The sequence below is a fragment of the Rissa tridactyla genome, chromosome Z, assembly GCF_028500815.1.
Source record: "Rissa tridactyla isolate bRisTri1 chromosome Z, bRisTri1.patW.cur.20221130, whole genome shotgun sequence".
NCBI classification, from domain to species: Eukaryota; Metazoa; Chordata; class Aves; order Charadriiformes; family Laridae; genus Rissa; species Rissa tridactyla.
Window position 1 is genome coordinate 7,758,585 of NC_071497.1, and position 18,704 is coordinate 7,777,288.

General features: G+C 38.3%; 1 protein-coding gene across 2 annotated transcripts in view; it reads left to right on the forward strand.

Annotated features, from left to right (window-relative positions):
* EDIL3 (EGF like repeats and discoidin domains 3) overlaps nucleotides 1-17,753 on the forward strand; it is a 272,169-nt gene extending 254,416 nt beyond the window's left edge. For both annotated transcript variants that reach the window (XM_054186858.1, XM_054186859.1), the window contains 2 exons: nucleotides 51-206; nucleotides 10,975-17,753. In XM_054186858.1, the coding sequence (XP_054042833.1) occupies nucleotides 51-206; nucleotides 10,975-11,124 (306 nt within the window). In that variant the 3' untranslated portion in view covers nucleotides 11,125-17,753. The remainder of the gene's footprint in view (nucleotides 1-50; nucleotides 207-10,974) is intronic.
* Nucleotides 17,754-18,704: the final 951 nt, after the last annotated feature.

The following is an 18,704-nucleotide window of genomic DNA, read 5'->3' on the forward strand; positions in this document are numbered from 1 at the left end:
CTAATTACGTCCTCCTCTGTTTTGTTTTATTTCTGTTTTGTTTTTCTTAGGTTGACCTGCTTGTCCCTACAAAAATCACTGGCATAATTACCCAAGGAGCTAAAGATTTTGGTCACGTCCAGTTTGTGGGGTCCTACAAGCTTGCTTACAGTAACGATGGGGAGCACTGGATCGTATATCAAGATGAAAAACAAAAGAAGGATAAGGTAAAGTAAATTGATATTTCGGTTTCATTTACAGAGGACTACATCTGTGGTAACTCCAGTGCTGGAAGCCTGCAGGTTATTGCATGCTACCTGCTTTATGGGGTTCCATATGCATAGGATCGCACAGATGAAAGTCAAGGTGAATAAAAAGGAGTCATATAACACAATGACATTCACAGTGCAGTAATATCATACCTACCAGGGCAATGCACCTGATTTAATGTTATTAAATACGGGACATAAAACTTTACAGTTCTCCATTTATTGGAATTATTTCTTCCTTTAACTCTAAAGGAGAAAGTATATAAATAGCAGTTTATTTGTTTCAAAAACAGTGTCTCAGTGCATATTTTCATAGTATGCACTATTTTCTGTAATTTTCTGTAAAGCACATCTTCAGCGTACCTCATTACCTAGCCATTTTGGATTTTTTTTCTTTTTTTCCTAGAAATGAATCACTACGGTTTCAAATACCCAAGGAAAAGATTATTTTTTATTACACTATTAAATGAACAAAAAACATAAAAGTTTCACAACTTCCTTTGCAAATGTTTAATGGGAGGTGTAGAGAAAGTTTAGGTTTGCTGATTGATTTACCTGGAAGCATTTGACTTTTCGCTTGTTATTTAGGATATTATTCATTATACCTTTCCTTTAAAGTGTATAACACTTTTATACTGCAAATACCGGTTCATATGTTAAAAAAGAGATTACAACATACGCGTTGCTTAAGAGAAACGTTGAGCAAACTGACAAAATGTGAATTATTTATTAAATATCCTAGTGGGATTATGTCTAGTTGAGATGAAAGATATGTTAATAAAATGTATAAAATACATTAGACAACTGCATCTTTTAAATTTTACTCATTTTAAATGATTGATCAAATGTACAACCATTAGGGGAAGGTGTCCTAGATTACTGGATTAAATATGTACATAACTGTATGTGTGTGTCGGCATACACGTTACCTTTGTAAAATTATCCAAAGATGACACTGTAAAGTGCCACTCTTAAAAGCCAAATGTCAGTTTGCTATGGTTTTATCCTGCACTGAGAGTTTTCCCCATCAAATTCTAAAGGATTTTAGGTAGGGAAAACAAAATCAGTTATTTTACCCATCCAACTGAGAAGGTCCTGACACCAATGATTATGGATGTGTCTAGTATAATTGGTTGTCAGATAAAAATTGGAAACAAACAACTCACCTTTCGCAGATGTACCATAAATGCATTCAATATAAATGACAGATAGTCACTTCACTACTTTGTACACATCCCATTTTAAATCCCTGGCATTTAAAACCAGAAGCAAAATATCTACTGTGAAAGAAATGTCTTCTCCAAGCCAAACTTCCATTAGTGAACTGTTGCATTCATTTTACTGAAAAGGGGGATGAACATGCATTCAAGTCTCTGGTGAGAAACACAGTAACGGTTACAAGCAAATCCAAAAGAAAATGCACTCTCACTTAATAGCACTGTTCCAGTCTGCACTTGTTTATAACATTTGCCAAAGCAATTAAATTCTTTTTGCTTTCATCATCATCTGGATTGTTAGTTGTTATATGCATAGTCCATTAGGAACAATGGAAAACTCTTAATCATTGTCTTATTAAAACATCTCACATCCTATATTAATTAACATCCCTAAGAATAAAATAGATGCATCTTATTATGATTCTTTAGTGAATCAAAAGCAATTAAAAGCAGAGTGAGATCAAATACACTCAGCTGGAAATTAGAAATTATAACTTCTGAGTTTAAATTTGTACGAAATAAACAAGCAAGCAAGATCACCTGATACAAGCAGGGACCACAGCCCGACTCAAAGTCAAAAGTCTGATGGCAGAGTGAGTCTGACATTCCAGAAATGCTAGCTTAACTTGGCAGAACTTTATAGGAGGTCGGACAGGAAAGTACCTCGAGATAGCACCTAAATATATACCTCCTGACCTATGCAGAGACTACGCTCCTCTCCTCCCATCCCCTCTGAGATCTTCTCAGCAGAAAATGGGATTCAACAGCCCCCAGGTCCCTTCCTGCCACCCCAGGAGTAGGAGCAAATCGTTCATTGTTAGAACTAAGGCTTAACTCATTCACCTGTCCTTCACTTCGTACAATGCTCATATCCTGCACCCTTCTCCATCAGATTTTACTATTTAATATGTTTGTAGAAACAGACAGTGATAAAAATACTACTATATAAGCAATCTATTCCAGTATTAAATATCCTTAAAGGTGGAAAGATTGCTTATCCTCCTCCCTGTAGTATATCCGCCCTGTCCTCAGAGGACATAAAAATCTGATTTTATCTTTCTCTTTTCAGACAGTTTGTTTTGATTAAAACATGTTAATGCTTCTACTCAGTTTCTTCTTGGGGAAAAAGTAATCCTTGTTCTTTCAGTCTTTCCTCAAAAGGTATCTTTTCTCAACCTCAGATCATTCTGGTGGGACGAGCTCTTCCTGAAGTGTGGTTTCCTAAGCTTATTTGTAGTGTTTCAATCTTTTGTGCAGAGCTACTGCCTGCTCCATCATTCTCCATATTGTACCTGTGACATTGGTTATGACTTCCTAAGGTTTGGCTTGCTACTTATCATTGTTAAATTGGACCATTGATCTTCTGCCCATTTCTCCAATTTGTCAAGACCACTCTGAATTTTGATCCCACTTTTCAAAATGGGAAAAGCTTGGCCACATCTGCACTTTTGACAAGCAAATCTATTTCCATGATCCATTTCATTACATAAATTGCATTTGGCCAGAGGCATGGAGCGTCACCCAGTAAAACGTCCCAGTCCGACACCAAACCCTTCATCACCGCTCCAGCTCGGTGCGTGTCGATGCAGTGTGCTCTGATGGCATTTGCCCACTGGATGTGTATAGCACCATAAATACTGGCCACTCTCTGGCCTGTGCGCAGTGGAACAAAAATGTAAATGAAAAATAAAAACAGCCAAAGAAGAAGCAATGCTGTGCCTCATCCACAGGGAGCAGAAGAGAAATAGCATCATTGGACCTGTCTGATTGCAACATCTCTGCACATGATCTCCTATGAAGACAAGCTGACAGAGTTGGGGTTGTTCAGCCTGCAGAAGAGAAGGCTCTGGGGAGATCTTATAGCCTCTTCCAGTATCTGAAGAGGGCCTACAAGAAAGCTGGGGAGGGACTTTTTACAAGGGCATAGAGTGATAGGACGAGGGGTGATGGCTTCAAACTGGAAGAGGGTAGATTTAGATTAGATATCAGGAAGAAATTCTTTCCTTTGAGGGTGGTGAGACCCTGGCCCAGGTTGCCCAGAGAAGTTGTGTGTGCCCTGTCCCTGGAGGTGTTCCAGGCCGGGCTGGACAGGGCTTTGAGCAACCTGGTCTAGTGGGAGGTGTCCCTGGCCTTGGCAGGGGGGATGGAATTATGTGATCTTTAAGGTGCTTTCCAACTCAAGCCATTCTACTATTCCATGATCCGCAGCAATTTCCTTAGCTTAAGATACAAGACTTGACCCAAAATGCAAGAACACTGTAAAAGAAACCATGTTTTCACAGCAAAATGAAACCTTCATGAAATGTTTCTTCTGTGCCTTCGAGATATAGAAAGGAGAAAAAAGATAGATACTGGCAACTATCAACAGCAGCAAGCATAAATTATTCATAATTTACCCTCCTTCATTCTGTTTATTAACTGAATATCTTGATTTCTTCTATGAAGGATAGAATATATAGATTTCTTATTTCTTCATCCTGTACTCATCCTGTGAGCCTTGTACAATCATCCAACAATTTAGGAGAAAAATTGTTCCAAAAACTTTCGGGGAAAGGAAGATGACATAAAAGAAAAATAACTACTTTTAAAGTCCTAAAAAAATATGTCATGTTACATTCTGAAGAAGCAAAGACAAAAAGAATGTCGCAGACACAGAAATTATGGAAATATTGGTGGGCTGGTAATAATGATTTGCAGATTAATATTGTGACTTTAAAAAGCATTGAAGTAAGAGCTAAGAGCTTAATCCTGTCTGGTGCTGAGCATCTCACTCTTCAGCTCCTTACAGGATGAATCCCAATGTACCAGCAGATCTCAGTGAATTCCTGAAGCTGTTAACTTCCGCCTCTTCATCACTTGTGAAGTTATTATACAAAGGAAAAAAAATTTGGTATCTTATATTCACAAGTGCCCTGTGTGCAGTCTGTATCTTTGATCAATCTTCAACAAATTAGTTGTTTCAAACAGAAGGGAATATGGTGTTCAGTTTTCTTCTTTGCACCATTTGAAATGGAAAAGCTGTTCCAAGAACAGTGGCTCCTGCAGCTCCTGTTTGGCTTCTGCGATTTTAACAGCCGGTCATTTGAGTTCACATCTGTGCTGAACTTCTACGAAGGCAGACAAAAAGGTACTTGGGGTAAAAAAAAAATCATGTCTTTAAAAAATGAAACCTTTCTCATTCATTTTAAATAGTTTGAATGAGTTGCCTGGAAAATATGAAAGCTTATCCTGTTGTCTTCAAGAAGCGAAATAAATTACATTGCAGGCTGGCAAGTAGGAAAAAAATATATTCTGGAAAAAGAACCAGAGCTAATAGCTATCTTGTGTTTCTCAACTAGAGGTCAGTAGCTCACTATGCCTCCAAAGCTAAGGACATCCAAACCAAATTTGACTTTTTTGGTTTTTAATCACATTCCACATGTGATTTATAAATTGCACAGCCTGTTGTAGATAACTCAAGGCCAGCTGCAATGTCAAATGGCATTTTAGCGTCTGTTTTTTCAAATATGATGAGAACACTCGAAAGTAGCCTAAAGGATTGTAGCAGTCTGCAGCACTGTCAGTCATTATTAGCCATCAGCAGTGCAATTAACTGCAGGTAGACAATGTCCAGTATGCAAATATCCATTGGATTTGTGCATAAAATGGTGAACTTGTTATAAGTTACGTGCTTTCCATGTCTAGTTAATTGGAAACATTTTATTTCTTTACTACTATTCACTGAAGAAGACTTGCATAAGCAAGAGAGGGAATTCGCAGATTTGAACAGACCATTTACTTGCTTTAAAGTTTTTTGTTCATGGTGGAATAACTCTTTTCACCATGAAGTGAACAACACCAGGTAAAAGATGGTGAAAGATCTCTTGATTTCTCACCAGAAGTAGAGCTGCTGTTTATAAGTATACTCCATCCTTTGTTCCATAGCAAAGGAAGACAGGAACCTACCTATAAATATAAAGGTAGATCATATCAGGTTAAAAATCTTTCTGCTAGATTTGCTAATGTTTTTTTCTGTGTGGTGCTTAATTGTTACAACACCTGGTTTAAAATGATAGATTCAGTTCCTACATATAATCTACATACTTGACAGTTAAAGATGATGATGATTATTTGTTGTTGTTGTTATTATTGTTGTTGTTATTGTTGTTGTCATTATTATTATTATTATTATTATTATTATTATTATTATTTTAATCTAACAGTATTTTTTTTTTCTGCACTGGTTTAAATTATGAGTGACTTCTATTACTTCCAGCTGAGTTAATATGATTTGTATCAGATGAAGATCTAGCTATACTTTTTCTAGGTTCTGCCCCCAGCACACATATCACTCTCCCTCATACCGCACTGAGAGCTGAAGGAAGAAGACAGGCTCATACTAACATTAATTATAATGCTCATTATAACTCTCTACCTTGAATTTCTATAAGCATTTCTGGAGGGAGGTTGGTCTTCAAAATATTTCTCTTTTTACTTGGCTTTGAACCTTCTATCATAAAGCACTTACAAACTATGTACAGTGGAGTAAATTCACATTTTAGTAGCATCAGTAGATGGATGAAGTGGAAAAAATAACAAGAATGTGACAGCATGTTTTGCAAGACACCTATTCTGAATTTGAAGAAATAATAAAGGTCACGTAATACATATTCTTATTCACCAAGGGGGAAAAAACTGTCCTTCTCCTAGCACTGGACCCTTTTGCATAGCTATCCATTGCATGCCAACCAACTCTTGTCTCTTCAGCCAGTCCTGAGAAAAGTGCTTGATGAAGAAGAAGAAAGGAGGATGGCTCCTCCTGGGTGTAAAATTTGTATTTTACACCCACCCACAGAGGTTTCTGTATACCAACTGCAAAGAAAGAATCTTTTTTCTCCTCTTACTCAGTCCAAAAATACACGTGCACACACACATATGTATGCGTTTACATATATATGCTAATAAAAACCCTGCCCAGTGTCCTATAGCAGAAAGCATCTTCCACAGGATGGAGTATACTTATAAACAGCAGCTCTACTTCTGGTGAGAAATCAAGAGATCTTTCACCATCTTTTACCTGGTGTTGTTCACTTCATGGTGAAATGAGTTATTCCACCATGAACAAAAAACTTTAAAGCAAGTAAATGGTCTGTTCAAATCTGCGAATTCCCTCTCTTGCTTATGCAAGTCTTCTTCAGTGAATAGTAGTAAAGAAATAAAATGTTTACAAAATAAAGGAATATGTCTGTCAAATATTACTTTCCATGCACTTTTTTTTTTAGATTTTAAATGAGCAGTGCCCCCTTTGTCTAAAGACTGAGATGTTGTGCACTGAAGTAAACTTCAAACAGAAGCTCGGTCTAGCTATTCTTTTAAAATAATCTGCCTGTAATGTAAGCATAATTAACTGTTACATTAAATAACGTGTTTAAAATATTCTGCTCAGAATAAAAAATATGGTTCAGGTACAGCAGACAACACAGTGACTTCACCATCTGAGGCCTGAATATTAAAGTCCCAACTCTCAGCCATTACCATAAATAGCAGAAACCAATAATGCCATGGCCGATGCAGACCTTTCATGCAATTTAAGCTTCTGCAAGATGTGAGATCCAGAAAGATTCTCTGTGGAGAGAATTTTCATCCTTCTCGCCCGTCCATTGACACACCACCACAAACAATCTTTCCCACTGCAGCCGCCTGTTAATGGATGTGCCCTAAAACCCGGCTTCCAGCTCTACATTTGGAGCAAAGCAAACTTCACTTGTAATAAATTCCACTTTTCCCAAGTTCTTCAGGTATTTCTTCTCAGTTATTCTATTATAAAACGTACCATAGTTTTCTTTTTAAAATATGAATCAATTTATATTGTCGTTATTCAGATTTGCTGCTTATTCCACAAAACACCTAGTTCTATTGAAAAATCTTAGTTTGAAGGTAAGACATCCAAATTGCTTGTTGGACACAATAACATACAAGACTTTTTTATATTTCAGAAATCTTTTTTTCAGAGAATATCAGTACATACGTTCCCGGTTTTCATTCTCTTTTGCATGAACTGATCACAGAGTGAGCTACCATACTTAAAAGCTCAACAGCATGATTTTTCTACTTTTTTATTTTAATAGCAGCTGTAAGAGACTGAGCTACAGAGGAGCTACACACATGTGTGTGGGGTGTGTATGTGTAAACTTGCTGAAGCTGCTGAGCAAATGTTTTAGCAAGTTACACCTTTCAAGTATGTGGACTGATATAAATAGATATATCCACGTCAAAATCTTTAACGTTCTAGAACAGGAATGTCAAAATGCGGGAGCTTCAGTCGACTTTTACCCACATGGGCACCTTGGAAGGTGGGAGCTGCTGGGCTGGGTGAGGCTGGAGCCGTGTCCAAGGGAGGGAGCACCCTGTAGCCAATGACTACAGAAATAAAAAAAAAATAATGCTGTTATTCTTCCCTAGTGTACCTTCCCAGCTGCCGGCTTTCTCCTGTCTGTATTTTTAATAGCACCTGCTGGTTTTGTCCCTAACAATTTATCTGATCTTTAACAGTAGCTAAAGGCTGCGGAAACAGTGCCACTGTTTAATTATGTGTTGTACGGGGAACTGTGACCTTTACGTGGCTCAGGACAAACCTGCTATCATTCCTCGTCCCCTCGTGGCTCTGATAAGGGGACACTGCAATATTGCCCGCTATTGATTTTCTCCACACCGCTTATGATTTCATAGACATCTATCACATCTCCTTTCAGGCTGAAGAGTCTTAGTCCATTCAACAGTTTGCTAAAGGATGTTCTTCTGTGCTCGTGGCCATCTTGCCACTTCACTCTGTGTATTTGCTGTTAAAGATAAGGCAGAACCAGATCTGCACCCACCCAAAACTCAAAACGAAGATGTCCGAGGCTTTATGCACTGACGCATTAATAACTCTGCTCTTTATTCCTTGACCACCAACCAGCTTGGGTTTTATTATCGTTGGGCATTTTTTTCATCTGAAAAATTACATAGAGCTATGTGTTTTAACTTCAACATCAGCTTCTTGAATGCTAATAAACAGTTACTGTCCTCAGAGGTGTTGTATACTGAAACAAACTTCTCAGAAAGAAATGTAAGGAGTGAACATTTATGGTATGAGGCTACTGGCTACTCAAGATCTTCTAATTGCTTAGGTGGTTCATTTAATATTGACTGTTTTGGCATAAAGCAGCAGGTAATTAAAGAAAAGAGGCATTTGGCTACAGAAATAGCTTTTTTCTACTGATAAGCCAGATGTACAGATTTTGTCCTTTGTCATCCCTCCGTTAGTGAACTTAAGCTGAAGTAAAATGAAGACTGAGAAAGAATATATTTTCCCTGTAAGAAATTTGCCATGGGTCCACAGCAAAAACATGCGGTAAATTTGCTCTTAGAATATACATTTCATGCAGGCCACATTTGAGGATGCTGACAAAGCTTGCCTCACTTTCTGATAAATTTATTTCCCTAACATCTTTTTACGGATCCAATGCGTTTAGTTAATTTCTTGAAACCGAATCTTGAATTTTGTAGGAAGGTGAATTTCAGATTTGCATAAATTAACCTCTGAAACAGATGAGTCTTACTTCAAGTGCTAATGAAATCACTTATCAGTTAGAAATAAAATTTAATTCTCATTTTCTTGCTCTAAGTAAAGGACATAATCCTACCTTGTTCAGCTGTATTTGTTGCTTGGTTTGCATTGCATACTTTTATTTATTTTTCATAGCTGTATGTGGATGCAAATACTGGGGCTGTAGATGGGTTCTTCTGGTAAACAACAACGTTTTTTGTTCCAAGCCTTCATTTAAATGTTACCTCTGAAATACATCTTACACAGGGAAAATAAAATAGAGTAAAAGTCTTTTCCAGTAGCTCTGCAGCAAGAATTGTCTGCACTTCTGCAATTGCTTATCATCTGGATTGGTAAAAAAACCCCAATCAATCAACAGATACTTTGCATGCATGCGCAAGAAATCAAGTGAAAAAAATTTAAGCTTTCCTAGCTGCATATTGTATATTGGGGGGTGCCACTCTGTAACTTTAATAATAATCTTACTGCCTTTTATTGTATGCTATATTGCCACAAATGAAACTCAAATTCAGGTGCAACCTTGTTAGCCCAAGCTCCAGCTGACTCACGTAATCAACACTGTACTTGGAGAACAAACAAATTTTCATGTGGTAAATATGTTTTTTTCCCTTCGATTCACAACACTGTTGTTTCTGTGGTCGGTCTCTCTGTGATTTTATCCATCCATCTTAACTCCTAGGTGCTTTAATGCTCCCATCTCTGTGTTCGTGAGATGCCAGATGAGAAGGAAAATTTATCACTTGTGAAAGAGCACCGCTTGTGGAGGATACACTCTTTGTTTGAGATGCCAAATTGATAGCACTTGAGAGAAGCTTTGGAAATTCAAAGAAAAGGTGCAGCATAGAGACCAAAAAGTGAAGATTTTCATGTAGTGCTGCTTTGTAAACATGTCACGAAAGAACCAGCTTGAGCTGAAATAGTTGATCAGCCTCTTCTGAATTCAACCTCTGACATTTTCCTTAAGAACTTCCAGGAAATTTGTCATTTTGCACTAATTCGGTCATACAGGCACTTCTTCAGGAGGTCTATATTCCTTCTCTGCATGATGCAAACGAAACTCATTCCTTTCAAGTCGAAAAGCCATCAAATACAGTTTTTACAAATAAAAAGTGAATTGGCTGACATTTGAAGAGAATGAACATTTCCCATAAAAACTGAAAATATCCCAAGAGGATAATTTGATCATTTTGCCAAAAAGTGGTGCTGTGGCCTTTGAATTTAAATAGTGGCTGCCAGGGGAAAAATCCAGCGTTGTTTTAACACAGGCAGAAGTTTGAGAACTCACGTATGTATTGGTTAACCCGCACTAGTGCAAATAACATCACAACATGCACTGTACTGTGCTAGGATTTTTTAATTTGATCACAATCCAATGATGTCGTTAATTCATACGCTGACTTTTGTTTGACAGAAGTAGATAGTATCCTGGAAATCACTAATTTTTTGAGGGTGTATATAGTTGCATCCAAGCTGCATTCATAAGTGATACAGTAAAAAAGCTTCTTAACTTTAATTATTAATGTTATTTTGTTGGAAACAATAACAGGATCTCCTGGGATTAATTTGACATGATACAAATGCCAAGTAAAAAGACATTTAATTTTTTAAATGTTAATGATTTTTATGTAACTTTCAGAGCGGGGCCCTGGGTGTTGGCAGAACAACAGATTAAGCTCTGAATCGAAGGCTAAATCTGCGCCGGGGCTGAGCCTGCCATGCCTATACCCAGCTCCAAGGTGCCTGGCATGCAATGAAATCCCCAGGTCTTAGCAAAGGCAGGCTCTCTTTGCCGCATCAGCTGGGTTCCTGGATGATCAAAATTCAGGATGGAGACCAGGGAGGGGCCCAGGGACATCAGGAGCGTACCACAGCTGTTCCTTAAGCCACGCAGGTGTAAACCTTCTCGTTACTTGCCCCTCAGGTGTTCCAGGGGAATTTCGACAACGACACGCACCGTAAGAACGTCATCGACCCTCCGATTTATGCCCGGCACGTCCGCATCCTCCCGTGGTCATGGTACGGCAGGATCACCCTGCGGTCGGAGCTGCTGGGCTGCACAGCGGAGGACTGAGGTGGATCTTCGTTGGGCATCACAGCTCTCGGTGTACCTACAAGTCCCCCCGTAGAAGAAACTGTGCAAAGCCTGTAGGATGCTGAGTGGGTTTTTCATGAACAAGTGCTCATTTTATGGTAGGCCGCTAACTGTCTTTCGCAAGGAGGTCTAAGCCTGCCCTTTAAATGATCCAATCCGATTTTGTCCTTGAAATCTGTTAGTGTTGTCCCTTCTGCTGTGGAATTATCTTTCTAGTTTTCCTTTGAGTTGTTCACACTCGTTGAAACGTGTTAGGGAAAAAACAGCAGCATCCTTTTTACAAGGGAAGAGAAATAGCATGACAAAGCTCATTTGCAGCTTTAGAAACATTGGGCTGACGAGTTCTCCATAAATCATACTGTCATCTTACTTGCAAAAAGTGATACTGCAGCTTTTAGCAATAAGTTTACTTGGGGATGACTGCATTATAGTAATTGTGCCTATCAAACACTGTCAGTATTTATGACATATATTTTGGAAGATACTCTGTGGTACTGTAAAACGCAGTACCTGTGATATTACAAGCTACCTTTCATCACTTTTCATCCAAACAGCAGAGTCCATGCACCCAAAGGCTTTTCCTAACCAACTCCGCTTTCCCTCTCTATTTTGCATGCTATAGACGCAGCCTCCATCTTTTCTGTTTAGTATCACCACTAATGTTATTTTCCTTGAAAGAGGTGACCTGTTTGCATATGGAACAAAATCTGCTATCAGTATATTAAGAAGTTAATGAATTTGCCAAAGTTTATTAATTCTGCTTGAGATGCGCTTCTGCAAGGAGGCTGAGATGAGACGCCAGGCTACTTGTGGTATCTCATCTTAAGTTCCCGCATAGGTAAAGGCAAAGAGCGCATCAGAAATCCCGAGCCCGTTTTGTGACTTGCCTGGGGGTGTGCGCACAACCCTGGATGGAGCTGCCTGCCCAACTACTGCCGTCAGAAACCTCCTCAATTTCTGTGAGGAGGTAAAATGTGGGGTGCAGGGTTCAGGTGCTAAGAGACACACAGGAGGAACAACTCCCTTTCCACCAGGAGACCCGCTCGGTATGCTGTTCTTCTGGTGGCACTCACAGCCTTTCCCCCAGGAACGAGGGCAAGAGGTGTCGTAGGAGTTCATCAAAGCTGGGCCCTTGCCACCCTCCATTCCCAACTATGTCCTTTCAGACATATGCCAGTGAGCCACAAGGAAGCTGATTTTTATCATGCCTCATCTACAGAAATGATCCATACACACTACGTTGTTTTAACAACATGATAGCCAGCGAGGACCCCAATTTAAAAAGTAGGCTTTAGGAGGAAAAGTGGAGCAGTAAGGGGGGACATTCTCCCCTGTGCCTCCATTTCCGCTGATGATGGAGATAACAACACCAAACTTTGTAGAGCACCCTGAGTTTCCTTGGAATAAAGCGCTCCATGATGACGTTAGAGTAGCACCTACGTTTGAAAAAAAAAAAACCGGACAAGGAGCGAGGGGACGTTTTATCTGTTACCTGAAATAACAGCATTTGGGATTACTGCCACCCTTTTAATTTCATAACATGCTGACGTGGAGAGAGATAGATAGATATATATAGCTGCATGTTTTAGCAAATGCCACTGGACTTATTTTTTGTCACTGTCACATTCTCACCAAAACGCTGAAGTATGAACCTGGGCACTGCTTCCCAGGCAAACAGCTAGATGGCCCACAGTCTGCAAAGGGCAGAGTTTACTTTGGAAACAAAATGGTTTGGATTTCAAAAACCTGCATTTAATCACACATTCTCCACCACAGAGAAAATATATTATCCATTGAACTGTGAAAGACTCTAGTAGAATAGCGGACAGGAATTTTACATACATGAATTGGGGATATATTGGTGGCGGTTTTCTGATAGTGTCACTTAAACTGTCACATTTTAACAAACAGAACACCCTGCCTCTATAAAATGACTTAATCCTTAAACTGTATTTATACAAGTATTTATTTTATAAGGCTTAGACATTTAAAGACTTCTAAAGAAGAGTCTTGTAAAGGTAAAAGTATGTGTAAGAAATGTTGAGGTCCTGTGCAACACTGCTAAGTTTGTTCTTTTTTTTTTTACTTCGTGCTGCATAACAAAAGCCACTAGACTGTTACTGTCTTGTCTGTAACTGTGTTAACAGCATTCCTTAATGATGTATATATGGAGTGGTCTTCAAGCATAGTGAGCAATTTTAAAGAGAAAGTCAATCATGATGGTACTTCTAAAGAGAAAAAAAGAAATCTGAATAATGGAGGACAAGTGTATTCCTAAATTACCTGCTGCCCATATTTTGCACTTTAGGCTTTACAAAACAAAAACAAACAAATAAATAAATAAATAAAAGAAAAAAAGAAAAGACATCATATTTATATCTTTAGGGCACACACAATATTTAAAGAGGTCCAAACCCATTTTCCTATTATGGGAGATCAATTGACCCTGAATTTAATTACAGATATGAAGAATAGCATGTAGCTATTTCACTAGTTGACTATACCCCAAAAATGGAAGGCCGTTTCCGAAAATTAGGCTCCCTAGTTTACCAACTTGCTTTAATAGTCTTTTGAAATATTTGTTGTGTTCTTAAGTGATTTTTTTTTCATGTCATTCACCTTTTGCAACTTCCGTTTTGATTCTGAATTAATCTTTCATGGTTTAGTAATTGTAATTGTTATCTATTCATCTGCATGTTAAAATAGTGTTGTCATGATACCTAACATAGTTATTTTTTTTAGTACTAATTTAGAGCTGAGTATTTTCATCCTTACATCCTGTGTCAGCTTTCATCTGCCAGCAGTCTTCACAACATGCAAAGAGAGCTCCATACATTGCGATAACACTCTGTGATAATTTATAAAAAAATCACATATGCGATGCCCTTACAATTTCAACCAACATTCTAGGGCTTTTTCTAACAGAATTATTCCTTAGCTACCAAGAAGCTTTCTTTAAATGCCATTGTGCAGCCATAGTTCCAAATTCTTCTCCCAGTGTCAGCAGTATAAGTCTGAAATAACTCTCCATTCCTCTGTAATACTTCAGATTTAACAGAACAGATTAGAATCAGATTACGGTCTAGAATCAAACTTTTTCCCTTTGATTTTATTTTCTTGTCTTGGTGAACACCATTGACATAAGGGACAACTTATAAATCACCACGACTGTACTCTCCCAGTGACAGCAACTGGTGTCCCAAAACCAGAAATAAGTGTAGGATGGGATATGTCCCTTTAAAAGGGGATGGAGAAACACTCTGAAATGATCCTTGACTTCTGTATTAATTGTAACAATGGCATCAAACAAGACTGAAAATGTTCTCCTAATTAAATTTCACCCAGAAGCAGTTAAGTATTTGTAGGCAGACTTCACTTTTCTGTAGCTCTGTAATGTGCTACGTTTACAGCCTGGGAAATAAAGCACCGGCATGAGCCTCCGTTTTATCTGTGTTCTGTTAAGGGCTTATCACGTTAACTGGCTCTGGTTTTGAGGTTGACTTTCTCTTTTGGAATGGCTGCATACAAATTAGTGTCAGTTTTGAAGACTAAGGATACTAAATGAGTGTATCTTTGCTATACAACAAATATGAACTATAATATTCAGTGCTGGCTTCTGATGTGTCAGTAACTACAGAAGTATCTCGGACACAATGACCTTTGCAACCTTTCAAGCTGTGTAATATTCAAATAGTTTTGTATATACTTAAATCATGTAGAATGATGTAAAAGCAGTATGACCTTGTCTAGTCTTCAAACTTAACAATAAAACTTTTGAAAAATGAGGTCACTTCTGAAGCACTTACATTACAATACCTTGAAGGAGATACTACTTATCTCAGCCTCACTGGCAGCAAATGCGGAGCACAGATATGACGCGGCTTTTTCCTGGATTCATTCGCGGGGTCTTTGTGGTAGGTAAGTTTGTTTCTGGCAAAATCAACCGTGGTGCTGCACTCCCTTCAATGTGTTCCCTTTGTTCTTTCAGATAAAAAAGCAAAGGTTTGAACGAGTCTAAAAATATTTTTCTATCTTACTGCTCTCTGAATGAGCACCAGAAATGTAAACTGACAATTTCATTTCCTTTAAGTCAAATTTCTTGGGATATTTATCAATGCTTATCCTCTCTTCTCCACTCCTGCATAGGCAAATTAATTTCCGAAAAGATAAACACGGGCTGCAGCACAGACCTGCTATGAGGCTTCCAGCAGAGATGCCAAAGCAGGACCAGTGCCTGCTTATGCCCTCGCCTCCCTTCTATACTTTATTTGCTGTACAGCTTGCTCCCCAAAATTTCTTAGTTTAGTTAACTCTATCACTTCAATTTCTAAAGAAGCCTAGAGGTTAAAGTAGCGCATGGAAAAGCTGTTTTCTCTCCATTTGAAACAATGAGATTTTTGAAAAACGTTAAAAGTTTTGTGTCCTTACAAGAGATGGAGCTTCAGTGGTTTACTCCTTACCGATCCAGAATAAGACCACAGATATAAATGCTTTTGTTTCATACCCATTTCAGCTTGTGTCCTTTCACCAAAAATTGTTTTTAAGAGATAAAAAACATCCACGAGTGTGCACTGATTGACAGGTACCTTGTCTGCCAAACATGCAGTCTGAACACTAAGAGCAAATCATCTTTCAACAGAAAAGTCACAGAACTGATGTTGCAATCTTTTCTGATTACATACCCCTACCAGTCATAAAAATGAGAATATAATTGTGCACACAAAAAGAGGATTACCTTTGGTGAATGATGGCTTCAATCATAAATTTCTGAAAATATACCTCTTGAATCTTTCTGACTTTTAATTATAAATTGCAACTCTTTCATGAAACACGGGGCCTGTCCCTGAAGAAATGAAAAGTGATTTTTCCTCTCATTCTTCATAATGGAGATCCCTAGGAACTCTAATGAAGACAATGAGAGAAAAAATGAGTAATTCTCTTCAGAATAGCAACTATTTATCAATGTCCATCCTCCCATACCTGTGTCTAATGAGCTCAAGGGATTAACATGCATATCGACACTCTACATCATTATGAAATACGTAGTCTCTGACACTTCTGTGGTAAATACAATGACTCTTACTTTGTACCTTAGATTCAAATAACAGGAGGTTAATCTGTTCACTTAGTGATCAGTAAGTGACCTGTGACCACTTAGCCTTATAAAATAAAATAGGACGAAATAGAAGATAATTTTACCGATACAACCTTTTTATTTTCTTTTTTTTTTTTTTAAATTTGTGTAATTTTCCTTGTAAAGAAATACACTTTGGGATGCAAAAGATAGCTTTAGATTAAGAATATAAAACATCGAAGGCAGACTTGTATCAGTCTTTGTTAAGTAGCTGTATAACTGCAATTGTCGCTAATTATCTTTCAATGATATATATCGATATCAGCATTTAGCGAGTGTAAATATATATATTTAAATGCCTCTGAACAAAAGAACATGGAAACAATTTAGTCTGCTAAGCGTGCAGCAAAATATATTTTACCAGTATATGTTAGTAACAATAGCAGTTGTGTTTTGATATAGTATATATCAATTTAGAGGTAGACTCCACATGTATGGGAACGTATGGGAAGCACAAATAACCTAGTGAAACACAGGTGGGGAATGGCAAATGGAGAGAACGGTCAGAGCACAGTCTGATCATCACAATAATGTTTCTGATGCTGCTTTCTCACTGGTTTATAGGCTAATGCATGGGGGTTATCTGAGGTTGCACATCAGATGATAGGTCAGTAGGCAGATTTCTGATGGCCACATGACTAGATGAAGGAAATCAGCCCTCAAAAGATGGTAAGAAAGGTCACTAAACATTTGCATCAGACTGGAAAACCAAAAGCAGACTAAATTAACATCTTGAAATATATTGTTTTCCTGGGATGCTGCAAGAGGTCAGTAGGAGCTGTAGAGAAATGTATTGTATTGCCTTGACCACAATAAATACAATTAAGTACACAGACTGTTGGGCATAAACTATCTATGCGATCCATTGGAGCAGGATCAAAGGTCCCTTAAAAAGTGATACAGCATGTTCTCATGAAAATGTCAGACAATACGATTTACAATCTATGGACCAATACACTATGGACTTCTGTAGTAGGTTCTGGCTGTGATGGATTTACCTTTTTCCACTTCTGGGAAGGGGCTTTAGGGGAAGGTAGCCATTGCTTGGAGACTCACTGGGCATCAATCTGTTTGTGGGAAGTGGTGACTGATTGCCTTTGCATCATTTGGTGGCTTTAGGGACAAGTTACCCCCTCTTCGCTCATTAAACTTGTTTTATTTCAACCCATGAGCTTTGTCACTTTTGGTCTTCTTATTCTCTACCCTGTCCCGCTGGTGGAAAAGACTGAGCCAGCAGCTGTGTGGGATTTAGCTGATGTTTGGAGTCAACCCACTACAACTTCAAAGGCAAAAAAATATCTGGGATCTATAATTATGCACACTAAATTGTATAGAAAAATATTTTGTCTGATACTTCTTTCCTCACTTTTTACATCTGTCTTATTTTCCTCTTGAACAGTGTTGCTTTTACTATTTTTGACTTGGAGAAATTCCTTTATTACATGTGACTTGTCTTACTGTAACAGGTTCACAGCTTCACTAGAAGAGGCACTGATGGAGAATTTTTGAATAAGCAATTAAAGCATGCATTGCTTATGTGAATATGGTGTGTACATTTTTTTATATATTTATACACACATATAGAATCATAGAATTGCCTAGGTTGGAAGGGACCTTTCAGATCATCTAGCCCAACCATTAACCTAACTCTGCCAAAAACCATCACAGGCAATTGTCATGTATGCCATTTGTAACATGGGAATAGAGAGAGAAAAGGGGAAGCAGAAGGGTGATTAAGCTTTCCATGTTCTTGCTGTCTAATATTTATAGAACTGCCCAAATAAATCCAGTGTGCATCAGGAGACTCATTAGTGAGACTAAGCGTTAATTCCATTTCTAGTAAACCTTTTGATGTGGGTAAAATCAGTGACGGTTTGAGTATATTACCCCGTAGCTCACTATTTTCTTCCATTTCTCAAGGAACAGACTGGAGAAATTAGGATTTTTTTGTATGGAAACCATACCTGTTAGAGCTCCTGTTTCTGTTTGCAGGATTTGTGCGTGTTGTATAATTTGAGGAGTCATTTCCTGTTATGTTGACACAGAATGATAGAATCAGAATGGTTTGGGTTGGAAGAGACGTTCAAACATCATTGAGCCAGCCCATGGGACAGAGATACCTTTCAACTAGATCAGGTTGTTCAAAGCTCTGTCCAACCTGGCCTTGAACACTTCCAGTGATGGACCATCCACAACTTTTCTGGGCAACCTGTTCCAGTGTCTCACCACACTCATAAAAAGTTTCCTCCTTATGTCAAATCTAAATCTACCCTCTTTCAGTTTAAAACCATTGTCCCTTGTCCAGTCACTACAGGCCCTGGTAAAATATCTCTCTCCCTCTTTCTTATAAGCCCCCTGTATATATTGAAAGGCTGCAATAAGGTCTCCCTGGAGCCATTTCTTCTTCGGGCTGAACAGCCCCAAC